This window comes from Osmerus mordax, chromosome 7, assembly GCF_038355195.1.
Source record: "Osmerus mordax isolate fOsmMor3 chromosome 7, fOsmMor3.pri, whole genome shotgun sequence".
Classification (NCBI taxonomy): Eukaryota; Metazoa; Chordata; class Actinopteri; order Osmeriformes; family Osmeridae; genus Osmerus; species Osmerus mordax.
Genome location: NC_090056.1, coordinates 16,019,188 through 16,041,351, shown reverse-complemented (window position 1 = coordinate 16,041,351; position 22,164 = coordinate 16,019,188). Strand labels below are relative to the sequence as shown.

The 22,164-nt window shown below is 46.1% G+C and overlaps 1 protein-coding gene across 1 annotated transcript; it reads right to left on the bottom strand.

Annotated features, from left to right (window-relative positions):
- Window positions 1-915: 915 nt before the first annotated feature.
- grm6a (glutamate receptor, metabotropic 6a) lies at window positions 916-19,808 on the bottom strand. Its single transcript, XM_067239405.1, has 10 exons — window positions 19,236-19,808; window positions 10,946-11,162; window positions 10,489-10,624; window positions 8,738-8,892; window positions 7,096-7,236; window positions 6,727-6,927; window positions 4,081-4,220; window positions 3,226-3,849; window positions 2,114-2,425; window positions 916-1,155 (listed from the first exon to the last, which is right to left on the bottom strand). Exons 1-10 carry the CDS (start codon window positions 19,806-19,808, stop codon window positions 916-918), a joined length of 2,739 nt encoding a protein of 912 aa, XP_067095506.1.
- Window positions 19,809-22,164: the final 2,356 nt, after the last annotated feature.

Here is a 22,164-nt window from a genome sequence, read left to right as displayed (position 1 = left end):
ACTGGTTAAACGCACCGAGAAAATAAAATCTTTTTTTATTAATAAAGAATTTCTAATTGGAAGATAGTGGAATGGTTAACTTGCTGAATCTGTGCTTCTTACAATTCACCTCGAGGTAAAACATTTTTACTTTTATAATTTTTTTTTTTTCGTGACATATATTGGTTCAGCTTTAAGATGTCCACTGATGTGAGTAATATCCACATTAAGATATATAATTTTGGTAATTTCATGCTAACGTGGCGATATTCGGTTCCAGTGAGTCAGTATCAGAACTGCAGAGAGCTGAGTGGTCTGGAAGATAGTTCTCCACTCAAGGGAGAGAGGGAAAGAGGACCAAAAGTAAGAGGATAGAGAGAGAGAGGGAGAAGAGTGTTCTGGTGAGATATGGAAGAGTAGAAATAAATCCAAAATGGTTTTACAGAGATTTAGGAAGGAGTAAGAGATGCAGAAGGAGAGAGAGAGTGGGGGTGGGAGGTATGTAAAGATAGCGGGTAAGAGACATTCAAGGATGGAAAAGCTCAGTGTGGGGTCATGGGGCATTCCAGAAAGCTACTAAAATGGATTCTAGCCACCTTAGAAATGGTGACTCTACATCCATAAATACCATCTCAGGAGGTGAATCAGGTCAATTAGGTCTCTTTAGAGGACTTAGCTACGAGGCCACAGATCTTCCAGCAAAACTGCTTGAGGCTTAGTTAGACAGCCAGACAGTCAGTGGGCTGTCTCATTGGAGTGATGGGTAGGTTTAAATCCCATTAAACTGAATGAGAGGTATGTCTAACAAAAATCTAACCACAATATATACAAACCACTACTGCCTTGGCACCCCAATATATACAAAATATCATCACTTTCCATGGTGAAATGGCTCAATGGTTTATTTCAATCCACGCAGGACAACACCTACCTGGTCTACTGGGTTCTGTCTGGCTCTATCTTGGTCTCTCCGTTGTGCTTGTCGTTGGACTTGGTGGAGAGGTGGGTAGACATGGTGGCTGCCTGGACCACAGCCTTGAAGCTCCTCTTCCTCTTCTGGACGTTCTGTTCGGGGTGGAAGAGGATGACGTAGGCCTTGGGCATGTAGAGCATCCCCAGAGACACAGAGGCACTCAGACTCATGGAGACGGTCAGTGTGGTGGTCTGGATGAACATCTAGGAAGGAGGGAGGGCGGGTCAGTCCAACACGGACCTAGTTTCTCTTCCAAACTCATTTGATTGACAGCTCTACACGCCAATATCACATGCAGGATGGGCACCGTATAAGTATGTACTGAATTTATGTTCACTCTACGGTTCTGTATGTATTGGGAGACCACCAAGCCAGCAGCAATACAATACTTCAGTACTGCACTAATTCCCTGAATGCATAGCATCACACAGGCTTATTAAGATGGAGGAACATTGTCCTCCCACACACACTCTTAATCTTGCTTCTACCACAATACACCCCAGCATTCACCCTCCTCCCCCTCCCTCCACCAACCCCCCCAACCCATCAGAGTGGGGGGTGCCGTCTTTGTCACCATGTCAAGGTGTGTCATACAAAGATAAGGAAGAAGAAAAAACAGCTTCTCTGTATTTCCTCTTCCTCTCCTCTCTTCCTACACTTTCCTCCTCTCATTCCCATATCAAAGGATGCCTCAAACGGACACAACTGTCTGCTTGGCAACTTGAGAATGTTATCACGAGACAGCCAGCTTGTTCCTCTTCTCTAATATTCTCATTTAGCCTATTGTTCATTTTAAAGGCTGAACATCTACAGTAGTGCACAGAGGAGGAAGTGTAGAAGTCAAAGCCGGTAAGCTGCCGCCCCACACACATACTACATTCACTTCACAACAGACCAATCTGCAGCCCAGAAAACATGGTTTGCATGTAGTGTGTCCCACTAACATGCAAAACAATCCATCCTTCTTCAGCTGTCAAATGTATTTGGGACCAAGTACAAAAGAAGAGAAATGAAGAAAGGAGAGAAGAGAGATAAGAAGAAAAGAAAGGAGAAGTAAAAGGAAGAGAAGAAAAGAGAAGAGTGAAGAGGGAAAAAGTAAACACCAAAACGCTCGATACATTTCCACCTCTCCTCCTCCATGCAAACTCCATCCCTACTTACCTTCTCTGTGGACTGGGCTGTGCCAAAGAAGATGGGCACGAAGGCCAGCCAGATGATGCAAGTGGTGTACATGGTGAATCCTATTGGCTTGGCCTCGTTGAAGGTCTCAGGCACGCCCCGGCTCTTCACAGCGTAGACGGTGCAGGTAACCATGAGAACAATGCTGTAGCTCAGACAGCAGATGAGCGAGAGGTCCGACATGTCACACTTCAGGACCCCGCGGGCTAGCTCAGGGTTGGGGGGGCGCTGTTCCTCGTAGTCGATGGTGGTGTGGGGGGGCACCACCGCGAACCAAACAAACACCCCTAAGACCTTAGAAGGCACAACAGAAGCTAGGTTCACAGAGATGTACCTCGTATACAGTGTGCAGTATGTATAAATAACCGTGAACCCATGACCAGAACACACACAGAGAGAACGACATTTGAATCTAGGCTGCTTAGTTACGTTTGATATCCGCTCTGCAGTGAGCAGATACAGTATGGGCTGTCAGAAGAAGTCTGGATCCTGCGTCAGTCATCTCTGAGCCTGCACTGCGTGCGACAGGGACCACACCCAACTTGTGTGAACTCTATCTCACCATATTCTGCCACACACGTACACACTGAAACTCACTCTCTCACATACTCTCTCTTTCTCTGTCTCTCTTTTTTTCCTCTGTTCCATATCTTTGTAGCATTGATCAAACTGTAGTAAGCATAATATAATAGATGGCTTTCAGAAAAAGAGGATCTAGATCTCCACAGGGAGCACAGAAAATACAAGGCGTCACATTGCACGGATATACTACACTACTGCCAACTACCAATCAATCAATACTACATACAGCAAATACCTGTGAGACACAAGGAACAGGGACAGAGACAAAGTGAGAGAGGCGAAAGAAGGACGGGGGCTTAGAGGGGGAGCGAGGGAGGTGTACATTTCTGATACCATGTTTGGCATGTCTAACTGCCTTCCAGGGAGGAGAAAGAGAGAGAATAAAGAGGGACAAACTAAAGAATTCCGAAAATATTATTGGTGAGGTGAGCAAGCTTGCCTACGAGCCCAATTTACCCCTGTCCAATTTACCACAGTCTGCGAGGGCAAGAGAGAAAGAGAGAAAGACGTACCTGTACAGATATAAGGACAAAGGTGATGACGAGCTGAGAGGTGGGGCTGATGAACCTGGGCGGAGACACGGACTTCTTGCCCTGCTCGAAGATGCGGTAGATCCGGTTGGTCTTGGTCAGCATGGCCGAGTAGGTGATGGACATGCCCAGGCCCAGCAGCAGTCTCCGGAAGGCACACACCACGGCACCGGGCTCGGCGATCATCAGGAAAGTGATCAGATAGATGAGGAAGATGCCTGTCAGCAGCACGTAGCTCAGCTCGCGGCCCGAGGCGCGCACGATGGGCGTGTCGTTGAAGCGGATGAAGGTGATGACCACGGAGGACGTGGCGAGGATCCCCAGGATGGCGAGGAAGACGGGGATGATGGCCCAGGGCGAGTGCCACTCCAGCTTGATGATGGGCGTGGAGCGGCAGGAGGTGCGGTTGGGGGTGGGCCTCATGTCGAAGGGGCAGGTCTCGCAGGTGAGCTCGTCCAGCTGGTACTGGTAGCCGTCGCAGAGCTCGCAGTGCCAGCAGCAGGGCACGCCCTTCACCATCTTCTTCCTCTCTCCGGGGGCACAGGGGAAGCTGCAGACGGAGTCTGGGATCTGCCGGTCGCCCCCTGACCACTGCATGTCCTCCACCTGGGGGCGTGGGGGGGGGGGGGGGGAGTGCGGTGGGGGCGTGGGGGGGGGGGGGGGGGAGTGCGGTGGGGGCGTGGGGGGGGGGGGGGGGGGTTTGGGGGACAGAAGGTACCCAAGGTGATTCAACTGGCCAGGGATCTTTACTCACATCCTACATATCAATGTAGCTTTGTCTCTTTTTGTCTACATGAGAGTTAAGCGATGAGTGACGGCACAGTCACTGTGAGTTACATTGAGTCGGAGGTTGTTGGTCCACTGTCCGATGACTCTGTAGCCAGGGTTGGTGGTGTTGGACAGCTGGAACTGGAAAATGTCGTAGCGCCCTGGGGCGTCTCCGTTCTCGTTGAACAGAACCCCAGTTCCTGCACTGCCTACAGAACCACACAGCAACAGGACGGTTAGCAACACATGAACACAACACATCTCGAGAACAGATGTTGTTTGGGCACTGCCAACCTATGATGGAGAGCTGCATCAGAATAAATGTGAATAAATAAAAATGTATGAATAATGTGGATATAACCATACCTCATGCCAATCAGTAAATTATTCAATGAGCTTAATTACAAAATCACTCACAGAGTAATTGCACAAACACAAGTTCAAGTTACTAGAGTGTAGTCAAAACCCCTCATTATTCATCCATACAGTAATTGCACATTGTTCATACAGTTGCTAGAGTACAGTCTGCCCTTGGCTTTGAAAGGCAACAGTACAGAATGATCCTGTGTACAGGCATCCACATATCCGTCTCTGTATAGAGATGTAGTACGGGAGGGAGCATCACCAAGTCATCTCACTCTTCATTACACAACACAAGAGAACAGAAAGTTACATTAATTTACAAGACAGAGAGATTTAGAAAAAGCAGATACTCTACTGATTTGGAACTCTGGCTATCTGTATTTCACCATCCATTTGCAAAATGTGTATTTATGTGTACTCTTGCTACATAATTCTATTCAGCATATTGTGTTCGCCTCTGTGTGTCAATGACTATCTCTGGAGGAGGGGATCCCTCACTGAATTGCTCTTCCCAAGGTTTCTTACATTTTTCTCTTTTCCCGTTGTGTTCTTCGAGGGTTCAGGTTGGTTTAGGTGCAGTTCTATAGGCATGTGTGAACCCTGTGTAACGTTACTTGTGAAAAGGTCTACACAAATAAAATGAGATCTGACTAGATTCAATTTACCGAGATCATTACAAAAACTGAAAGAAAAACAGAGAAGAGTAAGAGAGGGAAAAGCGAGAGAGGGAGGTAGATATAAAATGTCAAACTAACTCGCTATGTACTCCCCCTCTCTTGCTTATTCCTCAGAGCGTTCCACAGCCCTCTACCTCAACCCAAACAGCTGGCTCAGCTGAATAATTCATCCCCAGCCCCTCTTCCCCAAAAGATCACACCACAAAGACACGTCTCCCTTCATTTCCACATGGTTGTCACAAAAACACAAAACAAAACACACACGAAAGACAAATGCATAAATGCAGAATGGCCCTAACTACTGAATGTGACCAATCAAGATTTGAATCAAAGCACAGATGAGAAAGGTGTTCATAAACAACTGAATCACACCACAAGCCCAGCAGAGGTTATTGTTATCGAGCTGCAATGGGTAAGCAGGTGTTTAATTGTAGTTTTTTTTTACAACCGAACGCTAATGAGTGCTCTTCTCTGACCGCCAGTGAAGCCAGTGTGTTTGTAGACTCTATGTACTGTCACATTCAAACCCTCCAGGTACTGCTGGCCTGCTGAATAAGACAGGGCTTGAATGGAATATTCAGTCTGGATTTTCTTGTTCTTGTATTTATGGGAGTCAGGACGTGAAGGCTGCCTGGAGTGAGCTATGCACTGTGAGCAGCTAACTCACTTTCCATTGAAGTGGACCGACCGTGAGCAGAGCCAGAGTTGTGTACTGTCCTGTATAATTAGATATAACTAAGGGACGAAGCCAGGACATTTGGCCAACCTGTACGGCATTAGGAAAGAGCAAGGCTGAGGCTGGGGCTGGGGCCAGGCAGATTCTCTGTGGCAGTAATGCATATTACTTGTTCAGGCTCCCCCCAGGCTCTCCTCCTCCTCCTCCCTCCTCCCTCCCCCCAGGCCCTCATCCCCCTTCGCCAGAGTGTTCACAGATCACAGAGACACGACATGGACTCACGGTGGGAGCGTAGAGCTAAAAGAAGCTGGTTTTCATAGAAAGCCCCCCACTCAGCTTCTCTCGCCATGCCACCAGAGCATGGGGAGAGGGGAGAGGCATGGTGGACGACCGGGGAGAGATGGGGGAGAGGGGGGAGATAGCGCAGAAAGCCTATTTCCTCATTGGTGTCATTAGAGCAAAGGGAAAGATAGGGTTAGACAGTTAAACCAGAGGGACATCAAGGGACATGGGGGAAGATAAGAGAGAGGACAGAGAGAAAATGACGGAAGAGGGGAGGCAAAAAGAGAACGGGCGACGGAGAGGAGAAAGAGAAGGAAGAGAAGAATAAGAGGATGAGCGTGTCGTGGTGTGCCTGAAGTGAGACTTTAGGGACAGGAGGCTGACATCTCTCCTCCCTTACCAGAGGCCTGGCCTGCACGCAATCACTGGGGCGAGGGAGAGAGACTACACACACGCACACACACGGGCAGATGGGCACAAACACACACCCAAGCTCATGTGGAAATGCACACAAAAGTGTACCAGCACACACATACACAAACACCAAGAACACACTAAAACACTCAAACTATTTAAAGAAGATCATCTCAGCTAAATGCGGTTTGGCACCATGCCGGTGTGACATCCCTTCCTCTACATATGAAAAGTCCTCGGAAACGAGTTTTCTGACCTAGAAACCGAGCCATCTGTCTCCGCTCAGACACAGGCCCTCCTCACCGTTGAAGCTGACGGCACGTATGTAGCTGAGCAGCATGCGTCCCTCCACGGGGTCCATCTTGTCGCAGACCCCTACGGAGCCGGGACACAGGTCCTGGTGCATGTTGTGCAGGGCGTGAGCCATGGCGTACACAGCGTCTATCACAAACTGCACCTTCCCCTCCTGCTCGTAGGGGGTGTCCCGACCGATGCGCTCCTCACCTGGGGAGGGGGGGGAGGGGGGAGAGAAGAAGGGAAGGGGGTAGGGGAGAAAATAATGTATAGGGAAGGTGGGAGGCCAAGGAACAGAAGGAGAGAAAAGCCATGTCACACGTCTGCCAGTGGAACCAGCTTGTGGCCCTCATATGTGTTTGTGTGTCTGTAGGGCACCTGTGCATTTCTTCTTTTCACTGTCGATCTTGATCCCGGGCCGGGTGAGTTTGCAGCGGAAGTCATCTTCCCAGAACTCGGCGAACCAGATGTTCCTGCGGTTGTTCTCCAGGGAACGAGAGGTGAAGTACTGGTCAAACCCTGGATGGCCACACCAAGGAACACACACACACACAGACTCAGGGAAGCTCATCGGTGTGTGTGTGTGTGTATGGGCCCTATCTTGCACCCAGCGCAATTGACTTTCAACCTGCAAGGTTAGCCCTTTCAACGACGCAATCATCATTCCTTTGCACTCGACGCAAAGCTAACTTTTCCCTCCACAGACGCACGTCGGTAAATTAGGGAATGACTTTGCGCTCCCGGGGGCGGTTCAGCGAAAAAAGGAGGCGTGTTCCAGGCAAAAGTTCCCTGGTGCTATTTTGCGGTTTCAGAAAAACAATTCCGCCACTGACCATGAAAAACGTATTATAAAGTCAATGGCGCGTTATTCAGATGCTATTTTAAGGGCGCAAGCTTGGTCCGTGCGCACTGCTGGCGAGGCCAGGGTCTTCTTCCTGCGAAACTACGTTACATTGTTTTGATTTATGGCGTGTTACATTTCTTCAATGATTGTAAAAAGATTTTCATGAGAAATCTATGTATGTGAACTTGATTTGTAACAATTGTGGCAATTTCCTCCCACGCCTGTTTAACCGAAGCTAATTTGGGTGGGTTTCTTCTCCCATCTCCATCAGAATCAGAATTCGGTTTATTCGCCATGTAGCCTATGTTACACAAACACGGAATTTACTGTGGCAGGAAGGTGCAAAAAATAAACATATACGGGTCTTAAATTAAGTTAAAAAAGTACAATTGTTAAACTAATTCTAAGAACTAAACAAGTTAAAAATAAAATATAGGTCTATATAAAAAGAAGAATAAGAATTTGAATGAGCAGCATGAGCGGGCAATTTAGTGCAATGAGAAAACTGCTTTGCCTTTCCCATACAATGTCACTTCTCTATCTGTTACGGCCCTGACTAGAACGTCTGTCTGCTCGGCTGTGAACCGCTCCTGGCTCCTGGCGTGCGCCTGGCGAATCCGCCGTTATAATAGCAATCCGCCATGGAAGAAGCGCTTGCTCTTAAAGGGAATGTGAGATTACGCACTGATTGGTTTATTGCACGTTACGCCCAAACCACACCCATTAGTAATGTAGCTACTTCGGGCCAACCCATTTTAAAGTCATTTATCCCGCTGGCAAAATAGCAACCGCGCCGGAGTCCCACCCACAAAGTTTCTTGCGCTTTGCATTTTGATACTTGCGTTTCAGATCGTTAAAATAGGGCCCTATGTCCTATTGAGGCATGTCTGAGGTTGGCATACCAGTTGTTTACACATCTTTGAAGGTGTCTGGGGACAGTGTGTATGAATTACATTTTACATTTAGTCATTTAGCAGACACTCTTATCCAGAGCAACTTACAGTAAGTACAGGGACATTCTTCCTGAGGCAAGTAGGGAGAAGTGCCTTGCCCAAGGACACAACGTCATTTGGCACAGCCGGGAATTGAACCGGAAACCTTCTGATTAATAGCCCAGTCAGGTGTGTAGTCGGGTGTGACAGTGTGTATGAATGACAATGTGTGTGTGCGTGTTACCCTCGATGGAGGCTCTCTTGGGCAGGATTGTGACGGCCCCCTCAGCCACGTCCTCCTGCTCCACGATGGGGGAGCTCTTCGCCCCCCAGCTGTCCGACCCCACAAACAGGAAATGACCTGTAAGGTTAGCCCTTTTTGCCGCCTCCAGGACACGTCTGCAGGCGGAAGCAGAGGGAATTAAAAGTAAAGGTGTAAAAAACAGTGTAAGCTACACAGAGAACTACAACTACAACAGGTGAGTCTTGGTTCCTTGATGAAATCCAAAAGTTAAAAAATTGATTGGAGTGGGGAACACAAACACACACAGACTCCCCAGAATGTGTTTCTAAGAAACGGCATTTTTTATGATGTGACACCTGCCATGATGCTCTGGAGAGCAAGGAGCTGCATCGCTGAGGAAGATTAAACACTCCCGTTCCCTTAATGCTAGCTGGCAGCCTCTGGCTTCATAGGCTGTGTTGGTTTATGTATAAAGCTATGTATTAGTATACCATGTATTATACATACAGTATGCATTTACACCAGCTTGACTGACGCCCATTGTGGCCACCAGCCTGTCTCACTCACAGTGTCATCCACACACAGCTGGGATGAAAGTCTATCACTGTCTGAGCAAATCCAATAACCTACAGTATGCAAATACTGACTCGTAAGTCATAAGATTCTGTCTCGTTCTTTTGGCTTCCTGTCTTCCTTCTTTCCTTCCTTCCTTCCTTCCTTCTTTTTTTCTCCTCCTTATCTTCCATCCTCTGTTCCTTTCTTCACACGGCCCTGTTTCCACAGTCTGTAAACGCCTGTCCTGTCAGCAGAGACACCGTAGAGCAACGCTAGACAGTCTGATGCTGCTGTCCTGCGTCTCCAGATGTCTGAATGAGAGGCAGCCTTTGGCGGGCTGCTGCTGAAAGAAGCCAGACGGGCTAGAGGGAGAGAGAGGCAGCCTCCTCATCAGTCTCACAACAGAACCGTCAGCGAGCTGTCTTTGTGGCGCACACTGTGATGCAGAGGAAGCGCATCGCTGGCTCTCCTCGTGTGGGTGTGGATGACTCAACAGCTTCCCTGTGGCTGTTCGGTACATTTCCTTGTTTTCAAATTGGAAAATACAAATGCTAAGACACAAGCTTGTGTCTGTGTGAGTGGGTGTGTTTGTGTCTGTGTGAGTGGGTGTGGGTGTGTTTGTGTGTGTGTGCGTGGATCATTCCACCAACAGTGGATGTATGACTCTATTAAGCATTCCAGGGTGTTCCAACACCCATAGTTCATCCTCCTCTCCACTCAAGCTTGAACCAACAATGAGGACAAAAAGAGCCTCTCTCACCAAAACACCGTCTACACAATCTATCCTTTTCACCTCTGCCGCAGTTTCACTTGATGCAGTGGCCAAACATGCAGGGTGATGTAACCTCCCGAATGCTTGAACAGCCTCAGTGAGGGAAAGGGCCATACATGTCCCCCACCTGCTCGAACAGCGTTCTAACAGCACAAGACTGGCAACAGTTCTGTTCAGCACAGTCCTATTCAAATTCAAAATCAGTTGTCCCTTTGTTTCTTAATTAAAAAAGGGACTCTAGACACTGCTATCTGTTATCTCATACTGTAGGCTAGCACACTCGTATCTGTCTCTCCTGGGTCTCCATCTTTTCCTCTCTCTGTCTATCACTGTCTATGTCTCTCTATATTAAAATGATCTTCTTCTTCCTCTCTCCCTCTGCTGTGTATGTACTGCTGAATTTGTGTGTATTCTGATGCCTCACTTGATGTCATCCTCATTGGCAAAGATGATGACCCCACGAGCATTAGACGTCTCCATCAACCTCTTGATGATCTTATCAAACTCTCCGGGCTTCGGTTCCCGTGGGATCTTCAGGGACTGGGCGATACACACACCTCCTTCAAGATGAAACACACACACGCATACACACACAGGAACATTGATGTGTAGACTGAACCAGGGAAAATGACACATATGAATGAGAATAAAACATCGATGCCATCGATAATCTATAATTACGTGCAGAAGCTACGATGTTCACAAGGGTATCCATGTAGTGTCCACATTAGGAGGTACCACTTCAAAACGGCCTTGTACAGTGGTATTCAGGAGAAGAGAGGAAATGAGATAAGTGGAGGAGATGAGATGACTGGAGAAGAGGAGAGGAAGAGAGGAAAATATAGGAATAAAATAGGAAAAGGAAAGCGTGTCAACTGTACCTGCCTCACGAGAGATCTGCATAAAGGCATCCACTCCGCTCTCTCCATAGTTCCCCTCAGAGGCCAGGGTGGAGACGTAGTTCCAGCCCATGGCTTTGACGATGTCAACCATGGCCTGGGCCTGGTAGGAGTCTGGAGGCACCACCCTGGAGAAGAAGTCATAGCGGTTGTTGTCACTCAGCTCTGGGGCTGTAGACGCGTAGCTGATCTGAGGGATCTGGAGGAGAGAAAGAGAGAGAGAGAGAGAGAGAGAGAGAGAGAGAGAGAGAGCGAGAGAGACGTGAGTTAGGGATGCATTAGAAGAGGGTAGATGCAGTTGTCAGTCTACTCTGGGCCTGAGAGGAGGAAGCGGTAGAAGACAGTCGTGAGTTTTGACGGAGGATATGAGAGTCAATCACTGATCTGTTATATTATAGGACATGAATCTGTGTCAGTACACACACACACAGTGACATAGTTCCGAGCTTGTGTAATAGGTTTATAGTCCTGGTGACCATCCGACTGTCTGAGTGTCTGACGCTGCCATGTTTATTTGCTCTCAGACTAACTGATCATTATTAGGAGCCCAGAAGGTAGACAGAGAAAGAGAGAGAGAAAGAGTGAGAGAGAGTGAGATAGAATGGAATGTGCTGGGGAGAAGGAGAGAGAGAAGAGGGGAGAGAGGGAACCATTTGAGAGATTATTGGGTGGGATTACTGAGATTTTAGTCAAATGAAGAGCAGCTCAGAGGGAGTTGAAGGGGAGAGACATAGATCAGGGGGCTTGTGTCTGGTGTTCCCCACACAATAGATTTATCTCTGACCACCGGATGGAGTTCACCTCCTTAGACACGTAGCCACAAACCCATTCATAAACACATGTACTGTACACAAACAAACGTGTGAACACATACACGCACAGAATGAGAACACACATGTTGTACTGGGTTGCATGTACACACACATTCCTGTGCATACACATGCATGCCCACACACACTTTTGTGCTTTTGCACGAAAGGCTCCCTTTGGACCATATGACATCTGACTTATTCAAGGAAAGGTTAAGCCTACAAAAGGAACACATTTTTTGTTGGAAAAGTTTCCTTTCCTTTTTAGTTACTGTGTCACTGTTTATAAGAGGATTCTTCTTTGGTTACAAGAGCGGATCTGGTTTAAAAATGTGTTTGTTTCTTTTTTTTCAGTGTGAAACAGACCAGAGGACCAAACAGATTCTGTATCACAACACTCCACTCTCATCTTACCGAGAACCTGCTCAAATCACAAATCCACTGTTTTAATCACTATAATGGTGCTCTCTTTTTGCTCTCCACAGTACAGCCCTGTCAAACCCTGTGTGTGTGTGTGTGTGTGTGTGTGTGTGTGTGTGTGTGTGTGTGCATGCCTGCCTATCTGTATGTTTCATATGTGATGTTGTTATGATCAGTGACCTATGCACTTTGTAAAGCTCTCTCTTGGAAGTCGCTTTGGATAAAAGCGTCTGCTAAATGAATAAATGTAAATGTGATGTATGATTGCTATTGGTCAAATGCTACAAATGAAGCATGTTGTTGTTTATCAAAGGTAACGTAGAGTTCAAGCGCAGTTTTCCTCGTGGCTCCTTAAGCCTTGCCTGCTCTGTGGAAATGACGCATTATTACAGACAGGACGGATGCTCCTTGAGGACATGCTAATCTCTCTGAAATACTCCTTAATTAAAACTCAAAGTTCTCATATATGCTCACCAGGGACCACATTGCATTATGAAACACTTTCTGTTTCCACTGAGTTGGATGAAATATGTAAAGACTGACAAATCCTCAAATCCTGTTTCAGTGTTATTAACAGGAAATTACCTATGTGTAATAGTGTTCCACTGATATAGAGAGGAATCTGTGGTATGGGTATGAACTGTATTAATATGCATGTGTCATGTACATATTGCAGACTTGTATAGCATGTATGCATAATATATACTGTACGTTATGTATGAATGCTTCCCCTGTCTGTCATAAGTGGCCTAGTTTAATTGATAGGTGCTGTAGGCTCCACCCTTGTCTGTATTGACTCCACTCTCTCAGGAGAGAGAACGCTAAATTATGCATGACCCCCATCCTGACTAGTGCTAACACTTACTCTAAAGCTAGCTCGAGCGCTAAAGCTGCCACTGTGCTTTAAACAGTGCGCCCTCCCATTTAGAAGGTTTGAGCAGCTGTTGAACAACCAGACTCCCCTTAGACTGACGGCACAGAAACCCACAGAGGCATTTAATATCCAGAGAGCAATCTAATTCCAGCTGCTGGCAGTCAGGTGATGCTGGAGTGGACCAGAGCTGTGTGTGGGGGAGAACAGAGAGAGAGAGAGAGAGAGGTGAGTAAGGGATGCATTAGAAGAGGGTAGATGCGTGTGGGGGATAAGGCAGGAGGTGGACGGTGGCCGTCTGATAAAACAGGTCAAGGCTCTATTCTCATATGAATAGATGTGACAATGTGCAGGTGATTTATTTGGGCTTTTGATTAGCTAACATATGTCACAACGTCTTATGGCTTAGTGAGTGTAAAGCAGGTCTGAACTTCAACAGATATCTACCAGCCACCTTATTGGACATTCTATCAGGAAGTATCTGAGCCTTCTGCGCTGGCACTGTCCCAGCTCCACCATGAATATAGTTTCTGCTGCTGGTGCTAATTTGGTTAATTTCCTAAATGTATTGAGTCTGATGCTTAGAGAGACAGAAAGGAAGAATATAGATAAGAGATAAAGGAGGAAGAGAGGACGGGTTGAGAGAGACAATGGAAAAACAGAGCACCATGGAGACAGAGGGCATTAAAGTGAACCAAAAGCAATCATAAAGGAAAAAGCAACACAAATCAAGGAGAATTGTTATCCGATGGCCAGTGAATGTTAGTTTTTTTTTTGTCTTCCCCTCCTCCAGTTCAGCCATGTTAAGCCTGGGAGAGGGACTGTCCTCTGGGCCTCAGTGTGTTGGGGAAGCCCTGATCCTCTGCAGCTCTGGTCAGACACTGCCTGATGTGTTATCTGGTCCTTAGACCCCCATAACTGGCTTAGTGAAAAGGATGTGTCGCTAAGCTGTGGAAGCCATAGAGGAGAGGGAACACAAATCATCGTCTTACTCTGAAGGATTCCTTTCATAAAAGATCCCATTGCGAAATTTAGACGGCGGGATTCACTAAGACTTGTACAGCTCCAGATGGCTTATACTACGCATATTGTACATTGCTCCGCATGTTCCAGTACTGCAGGGGCTACAGTATTGCGAACCCTGTAAGAGGCAGTGTTTACCTCAGAGAGATACACTGGATCCATTTGTGAGCCTGAGAGGAGCCACCCTCCAAATGGAATATTAGTATGGATGTGCCACGGTGGACACTGACGTTAAAAAATGTAGTGGCTAAAGCTGTTCCCTGGACTAAAATGCAATGTCTCGTCATGAAAGATAGATGGAGAGCGAGTATTCACAGGCACATCTCCACCCGACTCCATCATCCCAGAAAAATCTTTAATTATGCAACTAGCTCTGGGAATGAGAGAGAGACAGAGAGAGACAGAGAGAGAGAGAGACAGAGAGAGACAGAGAGAGACAGAGAGAGAGAGAGAGAGAGAGAGAGAGAGAGACAGAGAGAGACAGAGAGAGACAGAGAGAGACAGAGAGAGACAGAGAGAGAGAGAGAGAGAGAGAGAGAGAGAGAGAGAGAGAGAGAGAGAGAGAGAGAGAGAGACAGACAGAGACAGAGACAGAGACAGAGACAGAGACAGAGACAGAGACAGAGAGAGAGACAGAGAGAGACAGAGAGAGAGAGAGAGAGAGAGAGAGAGAGAGAGAGAGAGAGAGAGAGAGAGAGAGAGAGAGAGATGGAGTGAGGGAGACAGAGGCAGAGTGACAGAGAGAGAGAAAAGAGAGTTTATGGAAAAAAAGGAGTCAGAAAGAGTAAACAAGATCAAAAGTAGAGGGAAAAAACACAGAAAGATAGCTGGAGACAGAGGGAGAGAGAGTGAAAGGAGATGGAAGGATAGTGAATGAGAGAGTCTATCTGGGCTGGTTCAGCACTCGAGCCTGCAATAACCTGTTTGTAATCAGCAAAAGTGCAGGTTGGAGGATGTCAGGGATGGGAGAACAACATAGATGACAGGATGACAGGGTGTGCATGCGTGTAGCTGTCCTTTTTCCCAGCATGCCTCGAGCCTGCAGCTCTCTGCTAGATTAGAGACGAGGGGTCTGTAGCTCACCCGCTGGAACTTGGATTGGTCTGAGGTCATCGTGTGTAGTGGAGGTGGTTTGATAACATGAGGGTCAATGGGAGACATTTCATCTAAGACTTGGGAGGATGTTCTTTTGGTCTGGTGGTTTATTATTGCATTGGTGTGACAAACACAATACTCAATTGGCAATTACATATGGTAGAGGGCTGAATGGAGCAAAAATGATTTAATATCCATCAAACATGGCTAGTTGAAGGCTAAGCGACAGTACAAACAAATGGGGAAACCTGCCAATGAGTGTCAGGCTCAGACATCACGAGTGGCATCCTGACAGCTTCTACCAACATGGTCACTCAACGCAATTTCACAGACATTGCAGTGGAAAGGAAAGTGACAGTTGTGGCGTGTCGGATTGTTGGCTAAGGAGATGTTCTGCAGCCCAACACAGCTGTCGGGCACATTAGGAATATGGCAGACAGAAGCAAACGCTCAATGATCTCATAGGGTAAAGAGAGCTGACAGTTTTGACGCAACTTTACAGCACTTTACACGGCTCGCCACTTCACACAATAAAACTGACTCATTATTCTATCTTCAGGTTCCTCCAATTGCATTTTTATGTCTTCCTTTAATTCTGAATAATGACTGCAAACTGTGACCGTTTTTCAAAGCTTTTAACATCTTTATTATTTAGCCTCCAACTCTGATGAGGTTTAAAGTATAATAACTGACAATTAGAAGTCCTTGTTTTCTGTGTCTTTCTGCTTCAGTGCTCTTCATCTCTCTACAGTAAAGTATGTATTTAATGAAGGGTGCAGGGCCAGTGTTCCGCTCCACTCTCTACTCCATTGTCCAGCTTGCTTCTGAATTAGCTGCTTTAATTAGCCCATTGTCTTCCCTCCCCTGCCCCTGACTGGAGCACATGGCTCAGGCTTGCTTCGCCTCTATTTTCATGCTCTTCTATTTGAAAGGACGACGGCTGCCAACTTCACTGAATAACAAATACCATTTCAACACATTGATGGGCGGATAAATCAGATGTTACGTTTCTGTTCTCGGCTAGAGAGATGGATTAGGGTTAACTGGGGTCAGCTCCTTGTTAGAGCAGTGGGAGTTTATATTAGTAATTGTTGTTCTACAGTATTGTTGCTATACTTTGACTTGTTTACTACACAGACAAGATTATATAATGTTGTTAAATATACACTTGAGGTGTGCCTAAAAGTGTGCCTTGAGATGGGCCTGATTTACCTACAAGAAACCAGTGGAAAAGTGTTAAAAGTGAAAATAATTATAAATGACTATCTATCAGGATAAGCCACTTCAGATGAATGATCTAATTTTCGAGGAGGTCCTATACCATGACATGTTTAATTTCTGTGTTTGGTCTGAAAGTTTGTATGTGAAAGAGTCTGAAAGTCTGTGCATGCTATTGACAGAAGCCAAACAAAACATTTATATACAGTATAATGGAAATAATTCTGGTTACCAACTAAGTGCAGCATTTCTTTGCCTTTTTTGTGTGATAATGGGCTTTTTTGACACACTTTACTTGTTGATGTGGTCCATTACTCTCCACAGATACATTACCTTGTGCAGTCAGACAGATGCCATCTCTTACAATCAATTTCCCTGTCCTCTTGATCTGTACACTTACAAAAAGCAAAGGGACTATCTTCATTACAGTTACATTTCACACAACAATTCCCTCCCCTTACATAAGAGCCATGTAGGAGGGGATTTGCGTGTTAGAGGAAAGGAAGAGAAGTGATGAGGAGAAGTGGAATGGAGAGGAAGAGAGGGGTATTCTGTTTGAGGTTCCAGTGAGGAGCAAATCTCAACATTAGTCACAGGGATTCACCATTCTCATGTATTTGGCAGTGGATCCTTCTCTTTCTTATTCCTTCCTTCTCTTTCTCTCTTTCTCCTTATCTCGCTCCCTCTCTTTTGCTGCTCCCTCTCTCTTTCTTTAGCTCACTTTGTCTCTCTCCCTATCTCTCTCTTTCTAGCTATCTCTTTACCTCCCTCCCTCCCTCCCTCCCTCTCCAGATCTGCTCTCCCTGAAGACCAACCAGAGTCATGGAGGAGACAGCAGTGTGAGGTAATTTAACAGATTTAAACTGGTTACAGCTTAGTCCTCAGTTGAAGTACTGCCCCCCCAGTGCCATTGAGATAACTAGCTTCCTGATGGTGTGTTAGGAGGTGGGGTATGTGTAAATTAGAAGGCCAGAAGGTGAATCTTCTCTTGAGGGAAGATGGACCGGAACTGTAAAAACTCTGGAAGGATTAACAAGCAGCTAAATGGTGCTAACACTTGTGCCGGTGTCATCAACAGGCTCTTTTGGGGATGTCTTGAGAAGCTATAATATGTTGCTAGTAACCCAAAGAGGGAGGGAGACAGATGTATAAAATAAGGAAGTCAATGGATCATGCTCGAATAAAACCTTGCAGCCTATTTTCACATTTCATTTGTCAAAAGCTTGTAAGAGCTGCAAAGTGACACCTGTCACACAGAGACAGAGCCAGACTGATGACTGTAACTGTCACCCTAGAGCAACGCTTATTAAAAGAGAGACTGACAGGCTGGGGCTTGTAAACAACACACCTATTTGGTTCTCTCTGTTAACAAGGATATCTGATAAAATAAACGGATTAGGTTTTCAAATGAAGATGGGTTCAGTTGACACCCACTGCTGCCTTGGCAACGCATAGTGTTTGCCGTTTCCCCGCCTACCGTGTCCGGTATGATTTGTATCAATTCCTCGTTTCAGTAATACTTGATCCAGATGACTACATTCAAAGCCCAACAAAGGACACATTTCCCGGACAATAGCTTTCATCATACATTCATGGATTCAGTTTATCATACATATTCATAAATGTTGGCTATTTGTTCAAATCTACATACGTTCTTGTTTTGTCACCTTATCAACAGCAGGCCTTTGATTCTATCCATTTCATCACACATTTATGACCCTGTATGTCCCCAGTGGGGATTAAAACCTGGTCTCCTCTAAACCCTGTCATTAGACCAGGAGGACTTTGGATAGGTTTGTCCTAGTAAATATACTGTTCATTCCAAACATGGTCGGGACCCCTCAAGCCTCAAAAGACTCTCTGGGTTTTCTCCAACACCATCCAAAATCCCTTCGGTCTAATTCCATGGAGGAAACTGCAGGAAAAACTGAATCCCTTGACGAATGCCAGAGAGAATGTCTTTTGTCCTTTGATTCCATTCAAACATTCAATTACAAACACTTGGAATATTGGCACCAATATACTGTATATATGTCTTCTTTTAGATTTTTTCTGACTCTGGAAAGAGATGCTGCAAAGATATGAGCATTGTTTCACTGGAAAGTTGGTTGCTAATCATCTGTCTCAAAGCCAAACACTCTGTCCAGATCACACAACACTAGGCCAGATCCTTTGGGGCTGCGCAGAGCTGCAAACATGATTGGCTACACTTTCCAAATCCTCACTGTCAATTATCTATAGCTCTTGCTTGGGGCAAGGCCTTTCCCAGATCCGGACCATGTGACCAGACTCCCACTCAAAGGGGATTGTGGGTAAAGAAAGATCCTCCATGGTTTAGGATGAGAGACACACACTGGCGCCTGACCTCAAATAGTTTGACATGAGTAGCCTAACTCGTAACAATGATCATGTACAAGATGTACAAACGGTGTCAAAGACTTGAAGCATATGAACTTAAAGGTGTAGGACACCCAAGAGCTTAGAATGAGGAGACACCTGTTGACCCTCTGATAGTCAAGAAGCTACAGTAGGTGGTAAGAGACTAATGAACACCTGTTGCTATGCTACAAAACATGCTGGTTTCCCGGTGTCACTGTGCCTTCAACTTAAACTTCAGCAGATGAAATACTGAAATTCAACTTGGTTTCAGAAGCAGCACCTAGCAGCAACATAGACCCAACTCACATTTCAGCAGTGTGTGTGTGTGTGTGTACAGCATTGATATTTATAGGTGGTCTATGACAGCAAAACCGGTAATTCCCATTGTAAAATGAATGAATTAAGTTGTATTAAGTGTATCAAATGTATTTCCCAAGATCCTCTGCTCCTGACTCACCTCAAAAAGCCGAAGCACGTTGGCCACCATGATGGACACAGAGCTGGCCGACGCCCCGATCACCCCCACCACCCTCTCCGGCTTCCTGATGATGGGCGGCTCACCGTTGGAGCAGCGGATGTCAGACGTGTCCTTCTGGATCAGCGCCTGGACGAAGGTGAGTGACTGCTCCAGGGCGTAGGTGTCCCTGGAGCAGGTGTCCAGGATGCGGGCCCCCAGGGTGATGTTGGGCAGAAGCTCTGGGTCGGAGTTGATCTGGTCCAGGGCGTAGAGCATGGCCTCCATGCGGTGGATGCCCTTCTCCTTCTTGATCTCCCCGCAGGGAAGGCCGTGAGGCCCGCGCGAGTGCACGGGGAACAGCCCCCCCAGAGTGATGTCACCGGCGATCTTGATGGAGTGGGGGTGGAAGTGCTGGTGGGAGCAGGAGCCAGGCCACACCCCCAGACCTAGCCACACCCACAGCAGCCAAAGGAGGCGGGGCCAGTGAGTTGATTGACAGGTTCTGCCCCAGGATACTCTGTATGGCTGGTGGTGATGACAGAGCCATGGGGGGGCGGAGGATGATGATGTCATAGTGCTGGGACGTTACAGGTTGGAGTTTTCACCCTCAACTTGAGGCAGCTGAGAAAATATAAATTAAGCAATCGATCAATAAATCAATCCAATGTATTTTCATTAAGTGTCACAGAGTGCTTTGCAGGCCCCAAACCCACCTCCTCCTGAGTGCATGAGAAGCAGAGGGGTCAGGAGGGAAACATGTCTACAGGGAAGACGTCTGACAGGACACAGTCATCATAGTAGTTCCAATGCCTGATAATCCACTCTGGTTATTGGTTCATGGCTTCAGAGCATAAATAATTATAGTTAATTTTCTGTGTGAGGAAAACATAAATATAATTAGGCAAGAGACTGCAGAGGTCTCAAGGATGCAGGGAAGACACATTGACAAGGTCATAAAAAAGTTCACTGTATAATACAGATCTATGGATTGTGACGAGAGACCAAAGCTTGGTTGTGAATATAAAGCATTTGTATTTTCTTCACTAGGGCAGGGTTTCTCATGTTTCTCATTCAGATAGCAGCTCAGGTCACACCCTGTGTGTTAGGACTAGCTTACTCCAACAACTACAGCAGTCAGAAGATTCATCAATAGTAAGCCATAATTAACCAGAGAAGTCCTACATTTCTGAAGAGAGCTCTGGCCAAGAACAGCATGAAGTGTAAAGCAACTGGTGTTGACAAATCGGATTTGTATATAGTATTGTATAAATATGATTTTGTGATGCAGGCCCAATGGAACCCCTCAGGTTCATCCCAGAAGCTACCAGAACATGGGCCACCACTAGGGCTTGTTTCTGCACTGGGCGCGATGCCGGGTCTACCAGCTGCAGAAAGAGGTAGCACCAGCTGCATGAGCAGCAAAACATACTATCAGGACAATGTAATAAACTGCTGCTGTGGCTTTCAGATATGAGTCCACGCATATCATCAGAGGAGTGGTATGGATATGGAGCCAGGAATGAGAGACAATGGAAGCAGAACAAATCCAATATGTGGGGAGAGTCCTACGTTACAATTATATGCAAATTGGTTGATAAAGAATTGGCGAAAATACATGAAAAGGCACAGTCCCAGTACTATGTGTGCAAATCCACAAATTCTACATTTGGGCCAGGAGAAAATAAAGACTGTGACATTTCCACTTCTTAAACAAAGTGAATTCTCTCAGATTGGAAACTGGCTGACACATTCACTCTATCTCTGTGTGGTGCTGACCCCTGACACATTCACTCTATCTCTGTGTCGTGCTGACCCCTGACTGATCCATAGGTAAAACGTTGGAAAGTGAGTTCTGCACTATTCAATCAGTATGAGAAACAGGGTAAGAAAGAAAAAGAGAGGGACAAACATAATGAAATTAGGTGGTATTTTGCACTAGAAAGAGTCGGTGTGATTCAGACACAGCTCATGATGTCCAGGGGCGCTGGTGACTCATCAGGCGGTACCAGACGAGCTAGCGCTAGCCTGACAACGACCATCTTCAAAAAGACAAAAAAAACAAGCCAAAGGCAATTATCAAGGAAGATTTTTTTAACAAGGTCCATGGGGCTCGCTAGCCTCACCCTACTAGACTATATTTAAAAATGACTTTTATAATTGTTTCTACCTCCTTTAATCCTCCCTGTTGGCTGGATTATATCCAGATTCTCCACTATTCTGAGCCAACATTACTGGTCTGGAGGGTTTACAGATGCCTGCCAGACCATACTCTGGGGATGACCCCACTAAGGCTCTGCACACAGGAATATGGATCTGGACACTTCAATGAATGGATTACACAAAATGTTTTTGTTATTTGATGTAATTTGTCTCTTGACTTTACTGCCACTTTCTGAGGAATTGCTGCTTAAAACTACTGATTGTATGATCCCCATCAAAGAACCAATGTTACTGTGACTCAGACTGCTGCAGGACCCCCAATGACAAAAAGGTGTCCCTGTGGTTGACAGTAATGACATCACTCTAGGCTGGTGAGATAGTTCCAAGCCATGCTGTACACTGTATTATGTAGGTTATCAATATGTGTACATCGGAATAAATATGTATAGTCAAGCCCTTTAAATGCATTCATATGCTTCTCTGTTGCCATTGAGAGGGAGGTACATGCAGCTAAGGACTGGTGACTGCTGGTGCGGAGAGGGTGGTTACTGTAAATAATACTTGGAGGATGGGGATTCCCTTTTAAGTCCCCTCAAAACTATCTGATGTTATTCAGCAGAAAACATTACTGCCATATGTCAACTTCCTTTCACGTGTGTTTAATTCTCACTCAGTCCAGGATCAATCAATGGGCGAATATGAAACGACCACTGAGCCTTTCGGTTTTCCCAATGCAATTATATACAGTATAGTTGGTAGTACACGAGGA

Excerpts from the sequence above, each read along its gene's own strand:
- grm6a (XM_067239405.1), bottom strand. The coding sequence starts at position 19,808 with ATGACATCATCATCCTCCGCCCCCCCATGGCTCTGTCATCACCACCAG. Across the intron at positions 10,625-10,945 it reads GCAGATCTCTCGTGAGGCAG|GAGGTGTGTGTATCGCCCAG; the intron begins GTACAGTTGACA and ends TTCATCTTGAAG. Across the intron at positions 4,221-6,726 it reads ACGTGCCGTCAGCTTCAACG|GCAGTGCAGGAACTGGGGTT; the intron begins GTGAGGAGGGCC and ends GTGGTTCTGTAG.